The sequence below is a fragment of the Electrona antarctica genome, assembly GCF_951216825.1.
Source record: "Electrona antarctica genome assembly, chromosome: 6".
In the NCBI taxonomy this organism is placed as follows: Eukaryota; Metazoa; Chordata; class Actinopteri; order Myctophiformes; family Myctophidae; genus Electrona; species Electrona antarctica.
The window spans coordinates 59,186,599-59,211,406 of record NC_136811.1 but is presented as its reverse complement, the minus strand read 5'-3'; the positions used below and the strand labels follow the sequence as shown (position 1 = coordinate 59,211,406).

Genomic DNA, 24,808 nt, shown 5'->3' with positions numbered 1-24,808 from the left:
GTTAGGACATTGAGGGGTCAGAGCCATAGAGTAAGACAGAGTTAGGACATTGAGGGGTCAGACCAGAGCCATAGAGTAAGACAGAGTTAGGACATTGAGGGGTCAGACCAGAGCCATAGAGTAAGACAGAGTTAGGACATTGAGGGGTCAGACCAGAGCCATAGAGTAAGACAGAGTTAGGACATTGAGGGGTCAGACCAGAGCCATAGAGTAGGACAGAGTTAGGACATTGAGGGGTCAGAGCCATAGAGTAAGACAGAGTTAGGACATTGAGGGGTCAGAGCCATAGAGTAAGACAGAGTTAGGACATTGAGGGGTCAGACCAGAGCCATAGAGTAAGACAGAGTTAGGACATTGAGGGGTCAGACCAGAGCCATAGAGTAAGACAGAGTTAGGACATTGAGGGGTCAGAGCCATAGAGTAAGACAGAGTTAGGACATTGAGGGGTCAGACCAGAGCCATAGAGTAAGACAGAGTTAGGACATTGAGGGGTCAGACCAGAGCCATAGAGTAAGACAGAGTTAGGACATTGAGGGGTCAGACCAGAGCCATAGAGTAAGACAGAGTTAGGACATTGAGGGGTCAGACCAGAGCCATAGAGTAGGACAGAGTTAGGACATTGAGGGGTCAGACCAGAGCCATAGAGTAAGACAGAGTTAGGACATTGAGGGGTCAGACCAGAGCCATAGAGTAAGACAGAGTTAGGACATTGAGGGGTCAGACCAGAGCCATAGAGTAAGACAGAGTTACGATATTGAGGGGGCAGAAACCGAGCGCTGTTCATGCAGCCTGAACTGAGACAAGCTGGAGTTGGAAATACATTGTTTTCAACGAGGGCGGAGCAAATAAGAGCTATTTTAAGCATGTGTGCAACATGACAACCTTTTTAAAGTATTGTACAGTAACAACTAAAGTCTCTTTAATGTTTATGTTGTACGATTACTACAAAACAATCTTAAAATAAAGGGATTTAAGATCATTAAAGCTGGGCTGTTGCCCTGATATGAGTCCAATGCATTTCTGCCTACTTCCGGTCCAGGACTTGTCCCAGTTGGTTGTTCCCATTCTCAATAGAAGTCTATGTAGGAGAGCCTCCATTGGACTGAAGCCAATAGAAGTATGTAGGAGAGCCTCCATTGAACTGAAGCCAATAGAAGTATGTAGGAGAGCCTCCATTGGACTGAAGTCTATGTAGGAGAGCCTCCATTGGACTGAAGCCAATAGAAGTCTATGTAGGAGAGCCTCCATTGGACTGAAGCCAATAGAAGTCTATGTAGGAGAGCCTCCATTGGACTGAAGCCAATAGAAGTCTATGTAGGAGAGCCTCCATTGGACTGAAGCCAATAGAAGTCTATGTAGGAGAGCCTCCATTGGACTGAAGCCAATAGAAGTCTATGTAGGAGAGCCTCCACTGGACTGAAGCCAATAGAAGTCTATGTAGGAGAGCCTCCATTGGACTGAAGCCAATAGAAGTCTATGTAGGAGAGCCTCCATTGGACTGAAGCCAATAGAAGTCTATGTAGGAGAGCCTCCATTGGACTGAAGCCAATAGAAGTCTATGTAGGAGAGCCTCCATTGAACTGAAGCCAATAGAAGTCTATGTAGGAGAGCCTCCATTGGACTGAAGCCAATAGAAGTCTATGTAGGAGAGCCTCCATTGGACTGAAGCCAATAGAAGTCTATGTAGGAGAGCCTCCATTGGACTGAAGCCAATAGAAGTCTATGTAGGAGAGACTCCATTGGACTGAAGCCAATAGAAGTCTATGTAGGAGAGCCTCCATTGGACTGAAGCCAATAGAAGTCTATGTAGGAGAGCCTCCACTGGACTGAAGCCAATAGAAGTCTATGTAGGAGAGCCTCCATTGGACTGAAGCCAATAGAAGTCTATGTAGGTTAGCCTCCACTGGACTGAAGCCAATAGAAGTCTATGTAGGAGAGCCTCCACTGGACTGAAGCCCCATGAAGTGATGTGTGTGTGTGTGTGTCTCTCCCAGTGGCGTGGCGTACAGTCCTAGATAGTTGTGTGTGTGTGTGTGTGTGTGTGTGTGTGTGTGTGTGTGTGTGTGTGTGTGTGTGTGTGTGTGTGTGTGTGTGTGTGTGTGTGTGTGTCTGTGTCTGTGTGTGTGTGTGTGTGTGTGTGTGTGTGTGTGTGTGTGTGTCAGTGGCGTGGCGTACGGTCCTAGATAGTTGTAGTTGTGTGTGTGTGTGTCTCTCCCAGTGGCGTGGCGTACGGTCCTAGATAGTTGTAGTAATGTGTGTGTGTGTCTCTACCAGTGGCGTGGTGTACGGTCCTAGATAGTTGTAGTAATGTGTGTGTGTGTGTGTCTCTCCCAGTGGCGTGGCGTACGGTCCTAGATAGTTGTAGTAATGTGTGTGTGTCTCTCCCAGTGGCGTGGCGTACGGTCCTAGATAGTTGTAGTAATGTGTGTGTGTGTGTGTCTCTCCCAGTGGCGTGGCGTACGGTCCTAGATAGTTGTAGTAATGTGTGTGTGTGTGTGTGTGTGTGTCTCTCCCAGTGGCGTGGCGTACGGTCCTAGATAGTTGTAGTAATGTGTGTGTGTGTGTGTGTGTGTGTGTGTGTGTGTCTCTCCCAGTGGCGTGGCGTACGGTCCTAGATAGTTGTAGTAATGTGTGTGTGTGTGTGTGTGTGTGTCTCTCCCAGTGGCGTGGCGTACGGTCCTAGATAGTTGTAGTAATGTGTGTGTGTGTGTGTGTGTGTGTGTGTGTGTGTGTCTCTCCCAGTGGCGTGGCGTACGGTCCTAGACGCGGTGCAGGAGGCCCGTGCCATCGCCCGCCTCAGACAGCTGTCTCTGGTTGGCATCATGACGGGCAGCAGGATGCTGGGTCTGCTCCACGATGCCGTCACCTTCCTGTTGGAGCAGCTGGCGGGCGCGCAGCGATGCCAACCCTACGCCTTCCGCTTCTTCAAGCAGCTCAGCACCGAGGAGGACCTGCCCGTCAACGCCAGCGGCTGTGCCCGCTCGGAGCTCTACCTCAGGTAATGTCTGTGTGCCCACTCTGTGTGCCCACTCTGTGGGCAGTGCCCACTCTGTGCCCACTCTGTGGGCTGTGCCCACTCTGTGGGCTGTGCCCACTCTGTGTGCCCACTCTGTGTGCCCACTCTGTGCCCACTCTGTGGGCTGTGCCCACTCTGTGTGCCCACTCTACGTGGTCTACTGGGTACAGATAGTAGTTCTTAGGATGGTTGTATTCCATTGTTTACATGTGGTCTACTGCGTACAGATAGTAGTTCTTAGGGTGGTTGTATTCCATTGTTTACATGTGGTCTACTGGGTACAGATAGTAGTTCTTAGGATGGTTGTATTCCATTGTTTACATGTGGTCTACTGGGTACAGATAGTAGTTCTTAGGGTGATTGTATTCCATTGTTTACATGTGGTCTACTGGATACAGATAGTAGTTCTTAGGATGGTTGTATTCCATTGTTTACATGTGGTCTACTGCGTACAGATAGTAGTTCTTAGGGTGGTTGTATTCCATTGTTTACATGTGGTCTACTGGGTACAGATAGTAGTTCTTAGGATGGTTGTATTCCATTGTTTACATGTGGTCTACTGGGTACAGATAGTAGTTCTTAGGGTGATTGTATTCCATTGTTTACATGTGGTCTACTGGGTACAGATAGTAGTTCTTAGGATGGTTGTATTCCATTGTTTACATGTGGTCTACTGGGTACAGATAGTAGTTCTTAGGGTGATTGTATTCCATTGTTTACATGTGGTCTACTGGATACAGATAGTAGTTATTAGGGTGGTTGTATTCCATTGTTTACATGTGGTCTACTGGGTACAGATAGTAGTTCTTAAGGTGGTTGTATTCCATCGGCCTTTTTTTTAGGGTCATAGTTTCAAACTCCTTAATCAATGTTCAACTTCCTGTCTTTACAGGAAGTCGACCTCTGACATGTTCAACTTCCTGTCTGCCTTTACAGGAAGTCGACCTCTGACATGTTCAACTTCCTGTCTTTACAGGAAGTCGACCTCTGACATGTTCAACTTCCTGTCTGCCTTTACAGGAAGTCAACCTTTTACATGTTCAACTTCCTGTCTGTCTTTACAGGAAGTCGACCTTTGACATGTTCAACTTCCTGGCGTCTCAACACCGACAACTTCCTGACATCATGCCTTATGACGATGAGGAGGATGAAGTTCTCCTCAAGTCCACCAGGTGGGGCTGTGTGTGTGTGTGTGTGTGTGTGTGTGTGTGTGTGTGTGTGTGTGTGTGTGTGTGTGTGTGTGTGTGTGTGTGTGTGTGTGTGTGTGTGTGTGTGTGTGTGTGTGTGTGTGTGTGTGTGTGTGTGTGTGTGTGTGTGTGTGTGTGTGTGTGTTGCAATGATGAAAGGGGGTTCATGATTTGTTCAAATCGAATCCCTCAAACTTTGAAAGCCAATCAGGATGAAATATCGGACAGATCCGTCTTGATCACATGACTACAGAGATACTGTGTAACGATTTGATCACATGACTACAGAGATACTGTGTAACAATTTGATCACATGACTATAGAGATACTGTGTAACGATTTGATCACATGACTACAGAGATACTGTGTAACGATTTGATCACATGACTATAGAGATACTGTGTAACGATTTGATCACATGACTATAGAGATACTGTGTAACGATTTGATCACATGACTACAGAGATACTGTGTAACGATTTGATCACATGACTATAGAGATACTGTGTAACGATTTGATCACATGACTACAGAGATACTGTGTAACGATTTGATCACATGACTATAGAGATACTGTGTAACGATTTGCGGGATTTTTGGACAAAATCTGGAGATGTAATATCAAAAAATGTGTTTTTACAAAAGTCAGCCTCCTGGTGGTGCTATAACAGGTCGTTCTGGAAAATTTGAGGCAGAGGTTCTTCGTTGGCATCCAGGGAGTGTGTGTGTGCATCCAGGGAGTGTGTGTGTGCATCCAGGGAGTGTGTGTGTGCATCCAGGGAGTGTGTGTGTGCATCCAGGGAGTGTGTGTGTGCATCCAGGGAGTGTGTGTGTGCATCCAGGGAGTGTGTGTGTGCATCCAGGGAGTGTGTGTGTGTGCATCCAGGGAGTGTGTGTGTGCATCCAGGGAGTGTGTGTGTGCGCATCCAGGGAGTGTGTGTGTGCATCCAGGGAGTGTGTGTGTGCGCATCCAGGGAGTGTGTGTGTGTGCATCCAGGGAGTGTGTGTGTGCATCCAGGGAGTGTGTGTGTGTGCATCCAGGGAGTGTGTGTGTGCATCCAGGGAGTGTGTGTGTGCATCCAGGGAGTGTGTGTGTGCATCCAGGGAGTGTGTGTGTGCATCCAGGGAGTGTGTGTGTGTGTGTGCATACAGAGAGTGTGTGTGTGTGTGTGCATCCAGGGAGTGTGTGTGCAAAATATGGCATCGACCGGATTAACGGTGCCGGAGATTAGCTGGTAACGGACGGAAGGAAGGACGGACGGACACACACACGGACGGACGGACGGAGTGCAAAACATACTCTCTCCCCAAGCCTTCGGCCTGGTGGAGACAACACACAGATAGATGGGGTTGTTAATGTGCGCTACACAGTTTTGTTGTTAGGGGGAACAGGGGGAACACTGCCCATGGCCATGAGATTCAGACATGTTGTTAACATAATGTTCTTATCTCTCCCTCAGACGGGCCACCAGCTTGGAGCTGCCCATGGCCATGAGGTTCAGACATCTGGAGAGGACGTCCAAAGAGGCCGTGGGGGTTTACAGGTCAGTGGAAAGGTCAACAGGTCAACATCTTATGATAGACGTATTCAGAACTCACTGTAGGCTATGCAGTAGGCTATGCACCGGACACATGTCTTCTAAATCTAGTCCGCCAGGCCTGCAGTAGGCTATGCACTGGACACATGTCTTCTAAATCTAGTCCACCAGGCCTGCAGTAGGCTATGCACTGGACACATGTCTTCTAAATCTAGTCCACCAGGCCTGCAGTAGGCTATGCACTGGACACATGTCTTCTAAATCTAGTCCACCAGGCCTGCAGTAGGCTATGCACTGGACACATGTCTTCTAAATCTAGTCCACCAGGCCTGCAGTAGGCTATGCATTGGACACATGTCTTCTAAATCTAATCCACCAGGCCTGCAGTAGGCTATGCAATGGACACATGTCTTCTAAATCTAGTCCACCAGGCCTGCAGTAGGCTATGCACTGGACACATGTCTTCTAAATCGAGTCCACCAGGCCTGCAGTAGGCTATGCACTGGACACATGTCTTCTAAATCTAGTCCACCAGGCCTGCAGTAGGCTATGCACTGGACACATGTCTTCTAAATCTAGTCCACCAGGCCTGCAGTAGGCTATGCACTGGACACATGTCTTCTAAATCTAGTCCACCAGGCCTGCAGTAGGCTATGCACTGGACACATGTCTTCTAAATCTAGTCCACCAGGCCTGCAGTAGGCTATGCAATGGACACATGTCTTCTAAATCTAGTCCACCAGGCCTGCAGTAGGCTATGCACTGGACACATGTCTTCTAAATCTAGTCCACCAGGCCTGCAGTAGGCTATGCACTGGACACATGTCTTTAAATCTAGTCGACCAGGCCTGCAGTAGGCTATGCACTGGAGAAAATGTGCATGACATTATTTCAATTACAATTTAGGCATTTAGCAGACGCTCTTAATCCAGAGCGAATTTACATTAAGCAAGAACAAAAAGCATGGGAATACATCACATATATAAAAAGCATTTATCAAGAAACATGCGTAAGCTAAGAACGTAGCTAGAACATATCTATATAATGACACTGTACATATAAACTATACATATATACTATACTATGCTGTATATATATACTATGAAGTGCTATGACTACATGCAATGCAATTATTGTGCTGTCTACATAACATGCTATAAGTCTGTATCAAATGCTATCTAAGTCTAAAAAGTGCTGTCTAAGGGGGTAGGATAAGTGCTATGGGCCATGATGGAGTCTGAAAAGGTGGGTTTTCAGACTACGGCGGAAGATTGGGAGTGATGCTGCAGTTCTGACTGCAACGGGGAGTGCATTCCACAGTTTTGGAGCCAGAAGGGAGAAGAGTTTGGGACGTGTGGAGCGTTGTCCCGGCGTTTTTAGTGAGGGTACTTAATAAACTAGAAATAGGAGGAAATGTTAGAGGGAGAAAGTATCCAACTCGATAGTTTTGCCATCACCTGGGTCGTATAACTTTCCTGACGTTAAGCTGTGTGTGTGTTCAACAACACAGCCATGACGTTACTGTGTGTGTGTGTGTGTGTGTGTGTGTGTGTTCAACAACACAGCCATGACGTTAAGCTGTGTGTGTGTGTGTTCAACACAGCCATGACGTTAAGCTGTGTGTGTGTGTGTGTGTGTGTGTTCAACAACACAGCCATGACGTTAAGCTGTGTGTGTGTGTGTGTGTGTGTTCAACAACACAGCCATGATGTTAAGCTGTGTGTGTGTTCAACAACACAGCCATGACGTTAAGCTGTGTGTGTGTTCAACAACACAGCCATGACGTTAAGCTGTGTGTGTGTGTTCAACAACACAGCCATGACGTTAAGCAACACAGCCATGACGTTAAGCTGTGTGTGTGTTCAACAACACAGCCATGACGTTAAGCTGTGTGTGTGTGTTCAACAACACAGCCATGACGTTAAGCTGTGTGTGTTCAACAACACAGCCATGACGTTAAGCTGTGTGTGTGTTCAACAACACAGCCATGACGTTAAGCTGTGTGTGTGTGTTCAACAACACAGCCATGACGTTAAGCTGTGTGTGTGTTCAACAACACAGCCATGACGTTAAGCTGTGTGTGTGTGTTCAACAACACAGCCATGACGTTAAGCTGTGTGTGTGTTCAACAACACAGCCATGACGTTAAGCTGTGTGTGTGTGTTCAACAACACAGCCATGACGTTAAGCTGTGTGTGTGTTCAACAACACAGCCATGACGTTAAGCTGTGTGTGTGTTCAACAACACAGCCATGACGTTAAGCTGTGTGTGTGTTCAACAGCACAGCCATGACGTTAAGCTGTGTGTGTGTGTTCAACAACACAGCCATGACGTTAAGCTGTGTGTGTGTGTTCAACAACACAGCCATGACGTTAAGCTGTGTGTGTGTTCAACAGCACAGCCATGACGTTAAGCTGTGTGTGTGTTCAACAGCACAGCCATGACGTTAAGCTGTGTGTGTGTGTTCAACAACACAGCCATGACGTTAAGCTGTGTGTGTGTTCAACAGCACAGCCATGACGTTAAGCTGTGTGTGTGTTCAACAGCACAGCCATGACGTTAAGCTGTGTGTGTGTTCAACAACACAGACATGACGTTAAGCTGTGTGTGTGTTCAACAACACAGCCATGACGTTAAGCTGTGTGTGTGTTCAACAGCACAGCCATGACGTTAAGCTGTGTGTGTGTTCAACAACACAGCCATGACGTTAAGCTGTGTGTGTGTTCAACAACACAGACATGACGTTAAGCTGTGTGTGTGTTCAACAACACAGCCATGACGTTAAGCTGTGTGTGTGTTCAACAACACAGCCATGACGTTAAGCTGTGTGTGTGTTCAACAACACAGCCATGACGTTAAGCTGTGTGTGTTCAACAACACAGCCATGACGTTAAGCTGTGTGTGTTCAACAACACAGCCATGACGTTAAGCTGTGTGTGTTCAACAACACAGCCATGACGTTAAGCTGTGTGTGTTCAACAACACAGCCATGACGTTAAGCTGTGTGTGTGTTCAACAACACAGCCATGACGTTAAGCTGTGTGTGTGTTCAACAACGCCATCCAAGGCCCAGGTCTTAAACTCAACCCTGTTTCTGCTCTTTAACGTCTTTTAATGTGATCCCACTCCGCCAACCACACCTTTAACGTGTTAATTAGCGCTCTAATTAATGATAAAACTATAAAGTTGGCTTACCGCTAATCAAAGCTTCCCTGGAGCGGCAGCTTTGTGTTCCATTGCATCCCCTTCAGCCTCAATGCATTGGAAAAAGAGCAAGGTGGTGGATGAGGCCTTTCTAGAGCCAAATTCCAATACCCAAAATCTCGGCTACTCGCTCACTCCCACTCGATCACTCGGGGTCATTCCAGCTTGACCCGGAAATGGTTAGCGTTCCGAATGTTAAAGTGCTCCATCGAGGAGGCGAGTGGGCTCTCTGAGACCACATAGAGCGAGTGTACATCAGGTGCAGAGTGGGCTCTCTGAGACCACATAGAGTGAGTGTACATCAGGTGCAGAGTGGGCTCTCTGAGACCACATAGAGTGAGTGTACATCAGGTGCAGAGTGGGCTCTCTGAGACCACATAGAGTGAGTGTACATCAGGTGCAGAGTGGGCTCTCTGAGACCACATAGAGTGAGTGTACATCAGGTGCAGAGTGGGCTCTCTGAGACCACATAGAGTGAGTGTACATCAGGTGCAGAGTGGGCTCTAATAGACCACATAGAGTGAGTGTACATCAGGTGCAGAGTGGGCTCTAATAGAGCTCATAGAGTGAGTGTACATCAGGTGCAGAGTGGGCTCTAATAGAGCTCATACAGTGAGTGTACATCAGGTGCAGAGTGGGCTCTAATAGAGCGCATACAGCAAGTGTACATCAGGTGCAGAGCAGCTCGGTGGGGTATGTTGTCTCATCGCTGCGGATTTCCGCATCACGTGTACATGTTTTTTTTCCTTCTCCAGTGACATAAGTCCGCCTCCTCCACATGTGGCACAGAAAACACTGCTTGAAACCCGATACTATGCAACCCCACCCCCCATCCACTAGCTGCCGGCCGCTGCGGCTGATGAGACACTGTCGCTGACCGAACACACACATGCACGCACACACATTAAACTAAAAAGCTTTGCTGTTTGTTGAAGAGACACATTTTCGCTGAATTAATAGAGCTTCAGAATGATACAGTAGCCTATAGCCTATGTGAAAGTGAAAGGACCACAACAAGCCACTGGCTTTATTGTGTTGTGTGATATAAGCATAATAAAAGTAGGCTATATAAATTAGGCTATATTGTGCGCACCTCAAAAGCTATAGTTAATTTCTCTCTGTGCATGCCTGAATGCACAGACTGCTATGAATGACGGTGACAAAAATGTATTTATTTATATGTGGACTGAACTGAATATGTACGTCAGAGAGACTACCTAATTCCTGTTATATTGTGCGTTATTTGCAAAGACCCTTCGGAGGAGGGACGGGTTATTTATACAAGCAAAAAGGAACGCAGGCTGCGGGCAGGTCAGGAATTCCCTTCACAATCATATAATATAAAAGTGTGCGCATCCTGGCGCTTGTTCACTATTTCAGGAATAAATAGCCTTGTTGCACATGTTACCAATACATACACATTGGCCTCGGTTACATGCACAAAAATGAATGGTCTATTCTGTAGACTGTACGGCTCTGGCTTCAGAGTTCCAGTGATCCAGCTGTGTGACACTGTATTGTTCCACCACTTTTGCTTTGGCAATGTAAACGTATGTTTTCCCATGCCAATAAAGCCCTTTGAATTGAATTGATTCACGTCATAAGTGATCGCGGAATGTGCCGTCGCTTTGAAATGACAGCGGAGTACATTCCGATTCTAGAGGCAAATCCACTCCACCACTCTGTCCTCGCATCGAATCCTCTCCTCCTCCACTCCTCCTCGCTGGGGGCGCAGCCGAGGAGCGAGTGGCGGACGCGAGGGGAGTGAGCGAGTGGAGGACGCGAGGGGAGTGAGCGAGTGGAGGACGCGAGGGGAGTGAGCGAGTGGAGGACGCGAGGGGAGTGAGCGAGGGGAGGACGCGAGGGGAGGACGCGAGGGGAGTGAGCGAGGGGAGGACGCGAGGGGAGGACGCGAGGGGAGTGAGCGAGGGGAGTGAGTGAGTGGAGGACGCGAGGGGAGTGAGCGAGTGGAGGACGCGAGGGGAGTGAGCGAGGGGAGTGAGCGAGTGTGAAAGTTGAGGTATTGGAATTTGGCTTAAAGGCCTTTTTATGAGTTTTCCATTTCAAAAGGCGCTGGATAAATACAGCGACTGTGTTTAGCGGCTCAATAGCTTCACCCTGAGTCTAAAATATGAACACATCTAAAATATGAAGGCATCTAAAATATGAAGGCATCTAAAATATGAACGCATATTTATATGAAGGCATCTAAAATATGAATGCATCTAAAATATGAATGCATCTAAAATATGAACGCATCTAAAATATGAACGCATCTAAAATATGAACGCATATTTATATGAAGGCATCTAAAATATGAATGCATCTAAAATATGAATGCATCTAAAATATGAACGCATCTAAAATATGAAGGCATCTAAAATATGAAGGCATCTAAAATATGAACGCATCTAAAATATGAAGGCATCTAAAATATGAAGGCATCTAAAATATGAATATGCATCTAAAATATGAAGGCATCTAAAATATGAATATGCATCTAAAATATGAACGCATCTAAAATATGAATATGCATCTAAAATATGAACGCATCTAAAATATGAAGGCATCTAAAATATGAAGGCATCTAAAATATGAATGCATCTAAAATATGAACGCATCTAAAATATGAAGGCATCTAAAATATGAATATGCATCTAAAATATGAACGCATCTAAAATATGAAGGCATCTAAAATATGAAGGCATCTAAAATATGAAGGCATCTAAAATATGAATGCATCTAAAATATGAAGGCATCTAAAATATGAAGGCATCTAAAATATGAACGCATCTAAAATATGAAGGCATCTAAAATATGAATATGCATCTAAAATATGAACGCATCTAAAATATGAATGCATCTAAAATATGAACGCATCTAAAATATGAATGCATCTAAAATATGAAGGCATCTAAAATATGAACGCATCTAAAATATGAAGGCATCTAAAATATGAATATGCATCTAAAATATGAATGCATCTAAAATATGAAGGCATCTAAAATATGAACGCATCTAAAATATGAAGGCATCTAAAATATGAAGGCATCTAAAATATGAAGGCATCTAAAATATGAATATGCATCTAAAATATGAATATGCATCTAAAATATGAACGCATCTAAAATATGAAGGCATCTAAAATATGAAGGCATCTAAAATATGAACGCATCTAAAATATGAAGGCATCTAAAATATGAATGCATCTAAAATATGAACGCATCTAAAATATGAAGGCATCTAAAATATGAAGGCATCTAAAATATGAACGCATCTAAAATATGAAGGCATCTAAAATATGAAGGCATCTAAAATATGAATGCATCTAAAATATGAAGGCATCTAAAATATGAACGCATCTAAAATATGAACGCATCTAAAATATGAACGCATCTAAAATATGAAGGCATCTAAAATATGAATATGCATCTAAAATATGAACGCATCTAAAATATGAAGGCATCTAAAATATGAAGGCATCTAAAATATGAAGGCATCTAAAATATGAAGGCATCTAAAATATGAAGGCATCTAAAATATGAACGCATCTAAAATATGAAGGCATCTAAAATATGAATATGCATCTAAAATATGAACGCATCTAAAATATGAAGGCATCTAAAATATGAAGGCATCTAAAATATGAAGGCATCTAAAATATGAATGCATCTAAAATATGAAGGCATCTAAAATATGAAGGCATCTAAAATATGAACGCATCTAAAATATGAACGCATCTAAAATATGAAGGCATCTAAAATATGAAGGCATCTAAAATATGAAGGCATCTAAAATATGAACGCATCTAAAATATGAATGCATCTAAAATATGAAGGCATCTAAAATATGAAGGCATCTAAAATATGAACGCATCTAAAATATGAAGGCATCTAAAATATGAATATGCATCTAAAATATGAACGCATCTAAAATATGAATGCATCTAAAATATGAACGCATCTAAAATATGAATGCATCTAAAATATGAAGGCATCTAAAATATGAACGCATCTAAAATATGAAGGCATCTAAAATATGAATATGCATCTAAAATATGAACGCATCTAAAATATGAATGCATCTAAAATATGAAGGCATCTAAAATATGAACGCATCTAAAATATGAAGGCATCTAAAATATGAAGGCATCTAAAATATGAAGGCATCTAAAATATGAATATGCATCTAAAATATGAATATGCATCTAAAATATGAACGCATCTAAAATATGAAGGCATCTAAAATATGAAGGCATCTAAAATATGAACGCATCTAAAATATGAAGGCATCTAAAATATGAACGCATCTAAAATATGAAGGCATCTAAAATATGAAGGCATCTAAAATATGAACGCATCTAAAATATGAAGGCATCTAAAATATGAAGGCATCTAAAATATGAATGCATCTAAAATATGAAGGCATCTAAAATATGAACGCATCTAAAATATGAACGCATCTAAAATATGAACGCATCTAAAATATGAAGGCATCTAAAATATGAATATGCATCTAAAATATGAACGCATCTAAAATATGAAGGCATCTAAAATATGAAGGCATCTAAAATATGAAGGCATCTAAAATATGAACGCATCTAAAATATGAACGCATCTAAAATATGAAGGCATCTAAAATATGAATATGCATCTAAAATATGAACGCATCTAAAATATGAAGGCATCTAAAATATGAAGGCATCTAAAATATGAAGGCATCTAAAATATGAATGCATCTAAAATATGAAGGCATCTAAAATATGAAGGCATCTAAAATATGAACGCATCTAAAATATGAACGCATCTAAAATATGAAGGCATCTAAAATATGAAGGCATCTAAAATATGAAGGCATCTAAAATATGAAGGCATCTAAAATATGAAGGCATCTAAAATATGAACGCATCTAAAATATGAACGCATCTAAAATATGAAGGCATCTAAAATATGAATATGCATCTAAAATATGAACGCATCTAAAATATGAAGGCATCTAAAATATGAAGGCATCTAAAATATGAAGGCATCTAAAATATGAATGCATCTAAAATATGAAGGCATCTAAAATATGAAGGCATCTAAAATATGAACGCATCTAAAATATGAAGGCATCTAAAATATGAAGGCATCTAAAATATGAAGGCATCTAAAATATGAAGGCATCTAAAATATGAAGGCATCTAAAATATGAATATGCATCTAAAATATGAATATGCATCTAAAATATGAACGCATCTAAAATATGAAGGCATCTAAAATATGAAGGCATCTAAAATATGAACGCATCTAAAATATGAAGGCATCTAAAATATGAATGCATCTAAAATATGAACGCATCTAAAATATGAAGGCATCTAAAATATGAAGGCATCTAAAATATGAACGCATCTAAAATATGAAGGCATCTAAAATATGAAGGCATCTAAAATATGAATGCATCTAAAATATGAAGGCATCTAAAATATGAACGCATCTAAAATATGAACGCATCTAAAATATGAACGCATCTAAAATATGAAGGCATCTAAAATATGAATATGCATCTAAAATATGAACGCATCTAAAATATGAAGGCATCTAAAATATGAAGGCATCTAAAATATGAAGGCATCTAAAATATGAAGGCATCTAAAATATGAAGGCATCTAAAATATGAACGCATCTAAAATATGAACGCATCTAAAATATGAAGGCATCTAAAATATGAATATGCATCTAAAATATGAACGCATCTAAAATATGAAGGCATCTAAAATATGAAGGCATCTAAAATATGAAGGCATCTAAAATATGAATGCATCTAAAATATGAAGGCATCTAAAATATGAAGGCATCTAAAATATGAACGCATCTAAAATATGAACGCATCTAAAATATGAAGGCATCTAAAATATGAAGGCATCTAAAATATGAAGGCATCTAAAATATGAAGGCATCTAAAATATGAAGGCATCTAAAATATGAATGCATCTAAAGACTCTTATCTAGTGATTAATCCGATCAGCACGAGCAGCTCCGCCATTGTTGTTTTGGGTTACGGAAGAGGCCGTCTTCTTCTACAGCCAAATAGAAAGGTGGTGAACGGTGGCGGTTGCTGAACTATCGGCGCCCCCTGCTGGCCTGGAATGAGTTAATATTCAGTAGTATAGTGTTTAGTGTAGATTGTACATACTACAGTGTATATTTAATATTGATTGTGTTTTTCAGGTCTGCCATCCACGGTCGGGGTCTGTTCTGTAATGAAGTGTTGTGTAGTAGTGTTAGTAGGTGTATAGGTGTATTATACTGTGTATAGGTGTAATATACATACTGTATATTGTTTCAGGTCTGCCATCCACGGTCGGGGTCTGTTCTGTAATGAAGTGTTGTGTAGTAGTGTTAGTAGGTGTATGGGTGTATTATACTGTGTATAGGTGTATTATACTGTGTATAGGTGTAATATACATACTGTATATTGTTTCAGGTCTGCCATCCACGGTCGGGGTCTGTTCTGTAATGAAGTGTTGTGTAGTAGTGTTAGTAGGTGTATAGATGTATTATACTGTGTATAGGTGTAATATACATACTGTATATTGTTTCAGGTCTGCCATCCACGGTCGGGGTCTGTTCTGTAATGAAGTGTTGTGTAGTAGTGTTAGTAGGTGTATAGGTGTATTATACTGTGTATAGGTGTAATATACATACTGTATATTGTTTCAGGTCTGCCATCCACGGTCGGGGTCTGTTCTGTAAGAGGAACATCGAGGCTGGTGAGATGGTGATCGAATACGCAGGAAACGTCATCCGGTCTGTCCTCACCGACAAGAGAGAGAAATACTACGACGGGAAGGTGAGAGACTGTTAGAAACATGTTATTAACATGTTTTAAACATGTCATAAACATGTAACAAAACATGTTATTAACATGTTAATGTGTCCTCAGGGCATCGGCTGCTACATGTTCCGCATCGATGACTTCGACGTGGTGGACGCCACCATGCACGGCAACGCGGCGAGGTTCATCAACCATTCGTGCGAGCCCAACTGCTACTCGCGGGTCATCAACGTGGAGGGGCAGAAACACATCGTGATCTTCGCCCTGAGGAAGATCTACCGCGGAGAGGAGCTCACCTACGACTACAAGTTCCCCATCGAGGACGCCAGCAACAAGCTCAACTGCAACTGTGGAGCGAGACGCTGTCGCCGCTTCCTCAACTGAAAACATTAAACTGACCAGAGGGAGAAAAAAAACCTAGTTTTTTTTACTGGTTATTATAAAGCCTTACATTAAGGTGTTCCACTGGACCGCTCGCCGGCCGCGGGATTTAAGCCACTAGGAGACGGGAGAGGAGCTGGGAACTGCCCTGCCCCGTACGGGGTGAGGGGGAAGGGCCCTGCCCTGTTGGGGGAAGGGCCGTGCCCTGTTGGGGTGAGGGGGAAGGGCCCTGCCCTGTTGGGGGAAGGGCCTGGCCTGTACAGGGTTGGGTTGGGGTGAGGGGGAAGGGGAAAGGGCCCTGCCCTGTACGGGCTAACAGACTAACTATCAATACATGTCTTTCCTGCTTTACTTTTCGCGCGACAGCCTATAACCAATAGAGAAGTACGTGTGTGCAGCGTAGCGCTAGTGGAGCAGCGTTAGCCTAGCGTTAGCAACGCAGTGTTAGCATAGCTAGCGCTAGCGGCGCAGCGTTAGCATAGCTAGCGCTAGCAGAGCTAACGTTCTCCTGTTGGTATTTATGACACCTTAACGTGTCACAGCCTTATCCGTTTTATCACCAACCAATCAACGCTAGGCTTCGATTCCTGTTGATTTGTTTTCTTATTATTTAAGAGAGATTTGATTTTATTTTTCTGATTAATGTTTTTTTTGTGTGTTTTTTGGACACGTCTAAATAATCACGTCGTTTCCAGTGAGGAGGAGGAGGAGCTTGTTTAAACTCTGGAGCCAATCAGATCGCCAGGACCTGTTTCAACCTTAATTTGTTTTATTTTGTATTTTTTTACGTTGGTTCACCTTCGACATTTCTTTGTAGATACTGTAGTTCTTTTATCAACATGGTGGATGCTGTAGTTCTTTTATCAACATGGTGCTAACATGAGGACGGCTCTTTTAGAAGCTCTTCATTTTAAGGTTTTGTTTTGTTTCGTTGAGGTTCAACATGCAAACCCGCTAATTCATTATAATAATAATCGTGTATGTGTAAATGAATGTATGCTCATTAAAACACACTGTACTTTTAAAGAGACACTTGAATCAGGTGTCTTAAGTGACGTGCATTACAATAAGTTATTTAATTACAATAAGTGACATCATTATATATATATATGTGTATATATATTTATATATAATACATCTGTCCTTTTGTTTTCCTTTTTGGTCTCCTTCCTTCTCAAGCCTCCGAGCGCTGAGAATACCCGATCTACAAGCTCACGCGGTGAGTTGGTAGATGGGCTGTAGCTCGGGGGCGTGTCACACTGGAAAGGGAGATCTTTGTATTTAAGTTAAAACTGTTTCTGAATCCTTAAATGTTTGGCGTCGTGAGTCAAGGAGGTTTTGAACAGACTTAAGTTTTTAAGTTGTTTGTGGTTGTACAGTTTTATGTAGCGAACACTATCCAAGAAGAGTTTAGTTCACTATCCAAGAAGAGTTTAGTTCACTATCCAAGAAGAGTTTAGTTTTATATTTTACTGTCCTAGCAACACGAAATATGCCGGTTCCCCTCCTGTTTGCTGCAGGAGGGTTCTGTCGGTTCCCCTCCTGTTTGCTGCAGGAGGGTTCTGTCGGTTCCCCTCCTGTTTGCTGCAGGAGGGTTCTGCCGGTTCCCCTCCTGTTTGCTGGAGGAGGGTTCTGTCGGTTCCCCTCCTGTTTGCTGCAGGAGGGTTCTGTCGGTTCCCCTCCTGTTTGCTGCAGGAGGGTTCTGTCGGTTCCCCTCCTGTTTGCTGGAGGAGGGTTCTGTCGGTTCCCCTCCTGTTTGCTGCAGGAGGCTTCTGTCGGTTCCCCTCCTGTTTGCTGCAGGAGGGTTCTGTCGGTTCCCCTCCTGTTTGCTGCAGGAGGGTTCTGTCGGTTCCCCTCCTGTTTGCTGGAGGAGGGTTCTGTCGGTTCCCCTCCTGTTTGCTGCAGGAGGCTTCTGTCGGTTCCCCTCCTGTTTGCTGGAGGAGGGTTCTGTCGGTTCCCCTCCTGTTTGCTGGAGGAGGGTTCTGTCGGTTCCCCTCCTGTTTGCTGGAGGAGGGTTCTGTCGGTTCCCCTCCTGTTTGCTGCAGGAGGCTTCTGTCGGTTCCCCTCCTGTTTGCTGGAGGAGGGTTCTGCCGGTTCCCCTCCTGTTTGCTGCAGGAGGGTTCCACGATTTACAAAAACAAAAACCCAAGTCCAAATAGTTCGTCTTGACATTTCTCCTGAATCGTTCCCTGAAACTCGACTCACGTCGGCGGGAGATCGCAGTGATAACATCATGCTAACGGCACTGCTAACAGAATAAACCGAAACTTCTCCCAAACGGCTAGATTCCTCGGGTGTCCCTCTGCGCTGGGAGTCTAGCGGGGGGGGGGGGGGGGGGATGCGCTGCACCTTAGCGTTCTTATTTAGCGAACGAGGTCGTCGCTCACACCGTGGAGTCGTTGATTAGCGTTGATTTTAAACTAAACGGATAAAGGAACGCTGATGGTTCATGTGAAACACACAGTAGTTCTAAATCCCACCAGATGGAGGCGTAGTTTGTATTTATTCATGTTTCTGCAAAACGTTGTTTGGAAGTTCCTTTGTGACTTCTTGTTATAATAATAATATTAGTATTATTATTTTGTACAAAATGGTGACGGTTTAATATATTTGGGAGACGCCCCCCCCCCCCCTCCTGTTATTTTTTCTGTTTTTTTGTTTACACTCTATTTCCTTATTTTCACTCTTTACTTGAATCCTATTTTTTGAGTCGTTCGTTTGTAAATTTAAGCCTTTATTTGAGACGTTACTCTAAAGCAGGTCTTTTTTTATATATATTTTATTTTATTCTTTTTCTTTTTGTTCCTCTTTCATTTTGTCGTTATTGGGAGGATTTTATCCACAGCACCCCCTGCTGGAGGAGCTCCAACACGCCATGGTCTCTCCTCCCTAAAGAAATCTAGTCGTTGGCCAATCAACGCAGAGCTTAGTACTCCCGCCCACCCTCCTCCCTTCTCGTCCAATCAACGTGATCACATAGCTTAGTACTCCCGCCCACCCTCCTCCCTTCTCGTCCAATCAACGTGATCACAGAGCTTAGTACTCCCGCCCACCCTCCTCCCTTCTCGTCCAATGGAGTGGACGTAAGCCCCGGTGTTATTGACACGTGTCAATCAATCATCATCGTCATGCTTATCCAATAAAACGAGAGAGAGAGAGAGCAGAGTCACTCCCACTTCCTGGTCAATGAGTCTACCTCAGAATGTTATTATCATCTGAGAGCAGAGAGCAGAGATCAGAGAGCAGAGTCACTCCCACTTCCTGGTCAATGAGTCTACCTCAGAATGTTATTATCATCTGAGAGCAGAGAGCAGAGATCAGAGAGCAGAGTCACTCCCACTTCCTGGTCAATGAGTCTACCTCAGAATGTTATTATCATCTGAGAGCAGAGAGCAGAGATCAGAGAGCAGAGTCACTCCCACTTCCTGGTCAATGAGTCTACCTCAGAATGTTATTATCATCTGAGAGCAGAGAGCAGAGATCAGAGAGCAGAGTCACTCCCACTTCCTGGTCAATGAGTCTACCTCAGAATGTTATTATCATCTGAGAGCAGAGAGCAGAGATCAGAGAGCAGAGTCACTCCCACTTCCTGGTCAATGAGTCTACCTCAGAATGTTATTATCATCTGAGAGCAGAGAGCAGAGATCAGAGAGCAGAGTCACTCCCACTTCCTGGTCAATGAGTCTACCTCAGAATGTTATTATCATCTGAGAGCAGAGAGCAGAGATCAGAGAGCAGAGTCACTCCCACTTCCTGGTCAATGAGTCTACCTCAGAATGTTATTATCATCTGAGAGCAGAGAGCAGAGATCAGAGAGCAGAGTCACTCCCACTTCCTGGTCAATGAGTCTACCTCAGAATGTTATTATCATCTGAGAGCAGAGAGCAGAGATCAGAGAGCAGAGTCACTCCCACTTCCTGGTCAATGAGTCTACCTCAGAATGTTATTATCATCTGAGAGCAGAGAGCAGAGATCAGAGAGCAGAGTCACTCCCACTTCCTGGTCAATGAGTCTACCTCAGAATGTTCGGGGAATAAATACATAAATAATCCTATAAATGCAAAAACAGAGAATAGTTAAGAAAGAACGCTTTCATTCACCTGGTTTCTGCTCTGAGTTACACCTGGTTTCACTCACCTGGTTTTAGCTCTGCGTTACACCTGGTTTCACTCACCTGGTTTTAGCTCTGCGTTACACCTGGTTTCACTCACCTGGTTTTAGCTCTGCGTTACACCTGGTTTCACTCACCTGGTTTTAGCTCTGAGTTACACCTGGTTTCACTCACCTGGTTTTAGCTCTGTGTTACACCTGGTTGTCTCGTTAACACACGTGTATGCGCGGCCGAGTGCACGGTAATGAGCTCGTTAACACACGTGTATGCGCGGCCGAGTGCACGGTGATGAGCTCGTTAACACACGTGTATGCGCGGCCGAGTGCACGGTAATGAGCTCGCTAACAGATCGTTACCAGCTTGTCTGGTGTGTGAAGCGACGCGCAACTAAGTATATCGCAGGCTGTACTGTCCTGTGTGTGTGCGTGTGTATGTGCGTGTTAGCCCGTGCATATGCGTGCGTGCGTGCGTGTGTGTGTGTGTGTGTGTGTGTGTGTGTGTTAGCCCGTGCATATGCGTGCGTGCGTGTGTGTGTGTGTGTGTGTGTGTGTTAGCCCGTGCATATGCGTGCGTGCGTGCGTGCGTGTCTGTAATGAAGGATGTAAAGCACTAGCGTTAGCCTGCACCATGTGACCATCTTCTCTCCCAGAATCCTGTTCAGAAAGCTGTATGTTAAATATATATATATATATTATATTATATATATATAGTGGGGTTATTTTAAAGTATAAAAAAAGTTGTAAAAGGCATAAAAATGAGAAAATACGTGTGAACTTTAAATATGTGTCTTTGTTACCTTGTACAAATAAAAAGCCTGAGTTTGTAAATAATTGTATACATATTTCTAAACCTGTTTAATTTTTCTATGCACTTTTTTATTTATAATGTTATTTGCTTAATAAAAATGTTAAGATGTTTGAACAAATCACAACGGTCTCTTGGAATCACATTTGAACAATTTACAATTTAGGCATTTAGCAGACGCTCTTAATCCAGAGCGACTTACATTAGGCAAGAACAAAAGTATGGGAATACATCACATATATAAAATGCATTTATCAAGAAACATGCGTAAGCTAAGAACATAACTAGAACATATCTATATAATGACACTATACATATTAACTATACTATACTATGCTATACATATGTGCTATGACTACATACAATGCAATTATTGTGCTGTCGACATGACATGCTATAAGTCTAAAAAGTGCTGTCTAAGGGGGTAGGATAAGTGCTATGGGCCATGAACAACGATGTTCCATTTTAGCAGCAACTTACCAATCCATTTGAAACGGCCTCGCCCTACAACACACCTGCCCTCGGTATGCACGTTCACACGAGGCTGCACCATATTAAGTGCCGTCCGAAACCAAGCAGCCTTGAGTGGAAGTGGCTTATAAGGCCCTCAAGAGCGAGTCTGTGCCGATCTAGACTCCATTGCCTTGTGCAGCCCTGCTCTCTGTCCGCATGGAAACCGCAACCTACAAATGTAAGTACCACCACAAATAAATGATAAATAAACGGAACAATCTTCATCTGATGCAGAATAGACGACGCTCCAACTGATGTTCACAAGGGCTCTTTATTTACCCCACCGTGAAAAACTAAATGAAATCACACAAACCAAACACCTTTTAACAATGATTTACAAACACCATGGATGTCCTTTTTGACAGTCACCCTGTCTTCCTTTTAAATGTCCATATTAATGAAATCCACAATTGCAATGCAATATAACTGTATAAACTAAATAACACAATGGCATGATGGTGTCTGTTTCCTGTTTCTGCACAAGGAGGGCGATCGAGTGCATTATAACTGTTTTTTATACCCTAATCAAGGGAACTTGATTCAGCTGGAGGGTCCATGTGACCCGGTGGGGGGGCGGGGCCTAACGTTCATGTGACCCGGTGGGGGGGCGGGGCCTAACGTCCATGTGGGAGGTGGGGCCTAACGTCCATGTGCCCCGGTGGGGGGCGGGGCCTAACGTCCATGTGGGAGGTGGGGCCTAACGTCCATGTGCCCCGGTGGGGGGCGGGGCCTAACGTCCATGTGGGAGGTGGGGCCTAACGTCCATGTGACCCGGTGGGGGGGCGGGGCCTAACGTCCATGTGGAAGGTGGGGCCTAACGTCCATGTGACCCGGTGGGGGGCAGGATATACTCTAAGAGTAGGATGCTCTCTGTTCAGGGCTCCTCCCCCTTTTAGAGGCTCCGCCCAGCACAGCATGTTCACAGAGCTCCTCCTTTCAGAGGCTCCACCCAGAGCAGCATGTTCACAGAGCTCCTCCTTTTAGAGGCTCCGCCCAGCGAAGCATGTTCACAGAGCTCCTCCCCCTTTCAGAGGCTCTGCCCAGCGCAGCATGTTCACAGCCAGCAATCAACGTGGAGTTTATTTTAGTCTTTTCTCTGATGAGGATCTTTGTAGGTCGTTCTGTTAGCGGAGAAGGAAACACGTTCAAATGAGTGTCTACTGTACCCAGTAGACCACATGTAAACAATGGAATACAACCACCCTAAGAACTACTATCTGTACCCAGTAGACCACATAAACAATGGAATACAACCACCCTAAGAACTACTATATGTACCCAGTAGACCACATAAACAATGGAATACAACCACCCTAAGAACTACTATCTGTACCCAGTAGACCACATAAACAATGGAATACAACCACCCTAAGAACTACTATATGTACCCAGTAGACCACATAAACAATGGAATACAACCACCCTAAGAACTACTATCTGTACCCAGTAGACCACATGTAAACAATGGAATACAACCACCTTAAGAACTACTATCTGTACCCAGTAGACCACATGTAAACAATGGAATACAACCACCCTAAGAACTACTATCTGTACCCAGTAGACCACATAAACAATGGAATACAACCACCCTAAGAACTACTATATGTACCCAGTAGACCACATAAACAATGGAATACAACCACCCTAAGAACTACTATCTGTACCCAGTAGACCACATAAACAATGGAATACAACCACCCTAAGAACTACTATATGTACCCAGTAGACCACATAAACAATGGAATACAACCACCCTAAGAACTACTATATGTACCCAGTAGACCACATAAACAATGGAATACAACCACCCTAAGAACTACTATCTGTACCCAGTAGTCCACATGTAAACAATGGAATACAACCACCCTAAGAACTACTATCTGTACCCAGTAGACCACATAAACAATGGAATACAACCACCCTAAGAACTACTATATGTACCCAGTAGACCACATGTAAACAATGGAATACAACCACCCTAAGAACTACTATATGTACCCAGTAGACCACATGTAAACAATGGAATACAACCACCCTAAGAACTACTATCTGTACCCAGTAGACCACATAAACAATGGAATACAACCACCCTAAGAACTACTATATGTACCCAGTAGACCACATGTAAACAATGGAATACAACCACCCTAAGAACTACTATCTGTACCCAGTAGACCACATGTAAACAATGGAATACAACCACCCTAAGAACTACTATATGTACCCAGTAGACCACATGTAAACAATGGAATACAACCACCCTAAGAACTACTATCTGTACCCAGTAGACCACATGTAAACAATGGAATACAACCACCCTAAGAACTACTATCTGTACCCAGTAGACCACATGTAAACAATGGAATACAACCACCCTAAGAACTACTATCTGTACCCAGTAGACCACATGTAAACAATGGAATACAACCACCCTAAGAACTACTATCTGTACCCAGTAGACCACATGTAAACAATGTAATACAACCACCCTAAGAACTACTATCTGTACCAGTAGACCACATGTAAACAATGGAATACAACCACCCTAAAAACTACTATCTGTACCCAGTAGACCACATGTAAACAATGGAATACAACCACCCTAATAACTACTATCTGTACCCAGTAGTCCACATGTAAACAATGGAATACAACCACCCTAAGAACTACTATCTGTACCCAGTAGTCCACATGTAAACAATGGAATACAACCACCCTAAGAACTACTATCTGTACCCAGTAGTCCACATGTAAACAATGGAATACAACCACCCTAAGAACTACTATCTGTACCCAGTAGTACACATGTAAACACAGCTGCTAACTTTAAACACATCTTAAATATGAGGATATTTGTAATGCTATTTAAATAGTCTTGAGAAAAAATGCTGCTATTTGTCCCAAAGTGACTGCAAACAGAACATATTTATACCCTGGTGTGGCGTTACTGTTTACACGCTTGTAATCTTACTTTTAGATTAGAACTCCCCCCCTATGGTTACACCATGGGTTAATGCCAACATACTGACGCGCACATGCAACAGACCTGGCATGTAGTTCTATGACATAATGTAGTTCACTTTACGTGAATGTGACATAGCTCTGTTTACACAATACTGTACCTCCAACTGTATACCGGTATTCTTTCCCCATTTTCAACTGTTTTTGATTGTATTTTGACACTTACACTCATGCCAATAAAGCTCCATTGAATTGAATTGGTTCCAGTCAGAT

The 24,808-nt window shown here is 43.4% G+C and overlaps 1 protein-coding gene and 1 long non-coding RNA gene across 2 annotated transcripts in view; one reads left to right on the top strand and one right to left on the bottom strand.

The window, feature by feature from the left end:
- Positions 1–17,175, top strand: part of LOC306925206 (histone-lysine N-methyltransferase 2A-like) — a 167,316-nt gene extending 150,141 nt beyond the window's left edge. Inside the window, 5 exon segments of the mRNA XM_079503897.1 lie at positions 2,743–2,998; positions 4,081–4,188; positions 5,664–5,747; positions 15,648–15,777; positions 15,871–17,175. Of these exon segments, the coding sequence (XP_079360023.1) occupies positions 2,743–2,998; positions 4,081–4,188; positions 5,664–5,747; positions 15,648–15,777; positions 15,871–16,146 (854 nt within the window). The 3' untranslated portion in view covers positions 16,147–17,175.
- Positions 17,176–18,920: 1,745 nt separating this feature from the next.
- Positions 18,921–20,251, bottom strand: LOC306925352. Its single transcript, XR_013790240.1, has 2 exons — positions 20,160–20,251; positions 18,921–19,339 (listed from the first exon to the last, which is right to left on the bottom strand). It is a non-coding gene; the product is annotated as an uncharacterized lncRNA (long non-coding RNA).
- Between the last annotated feature and the right edge of the window lie 4,557 nt (positions 20,252–24,808).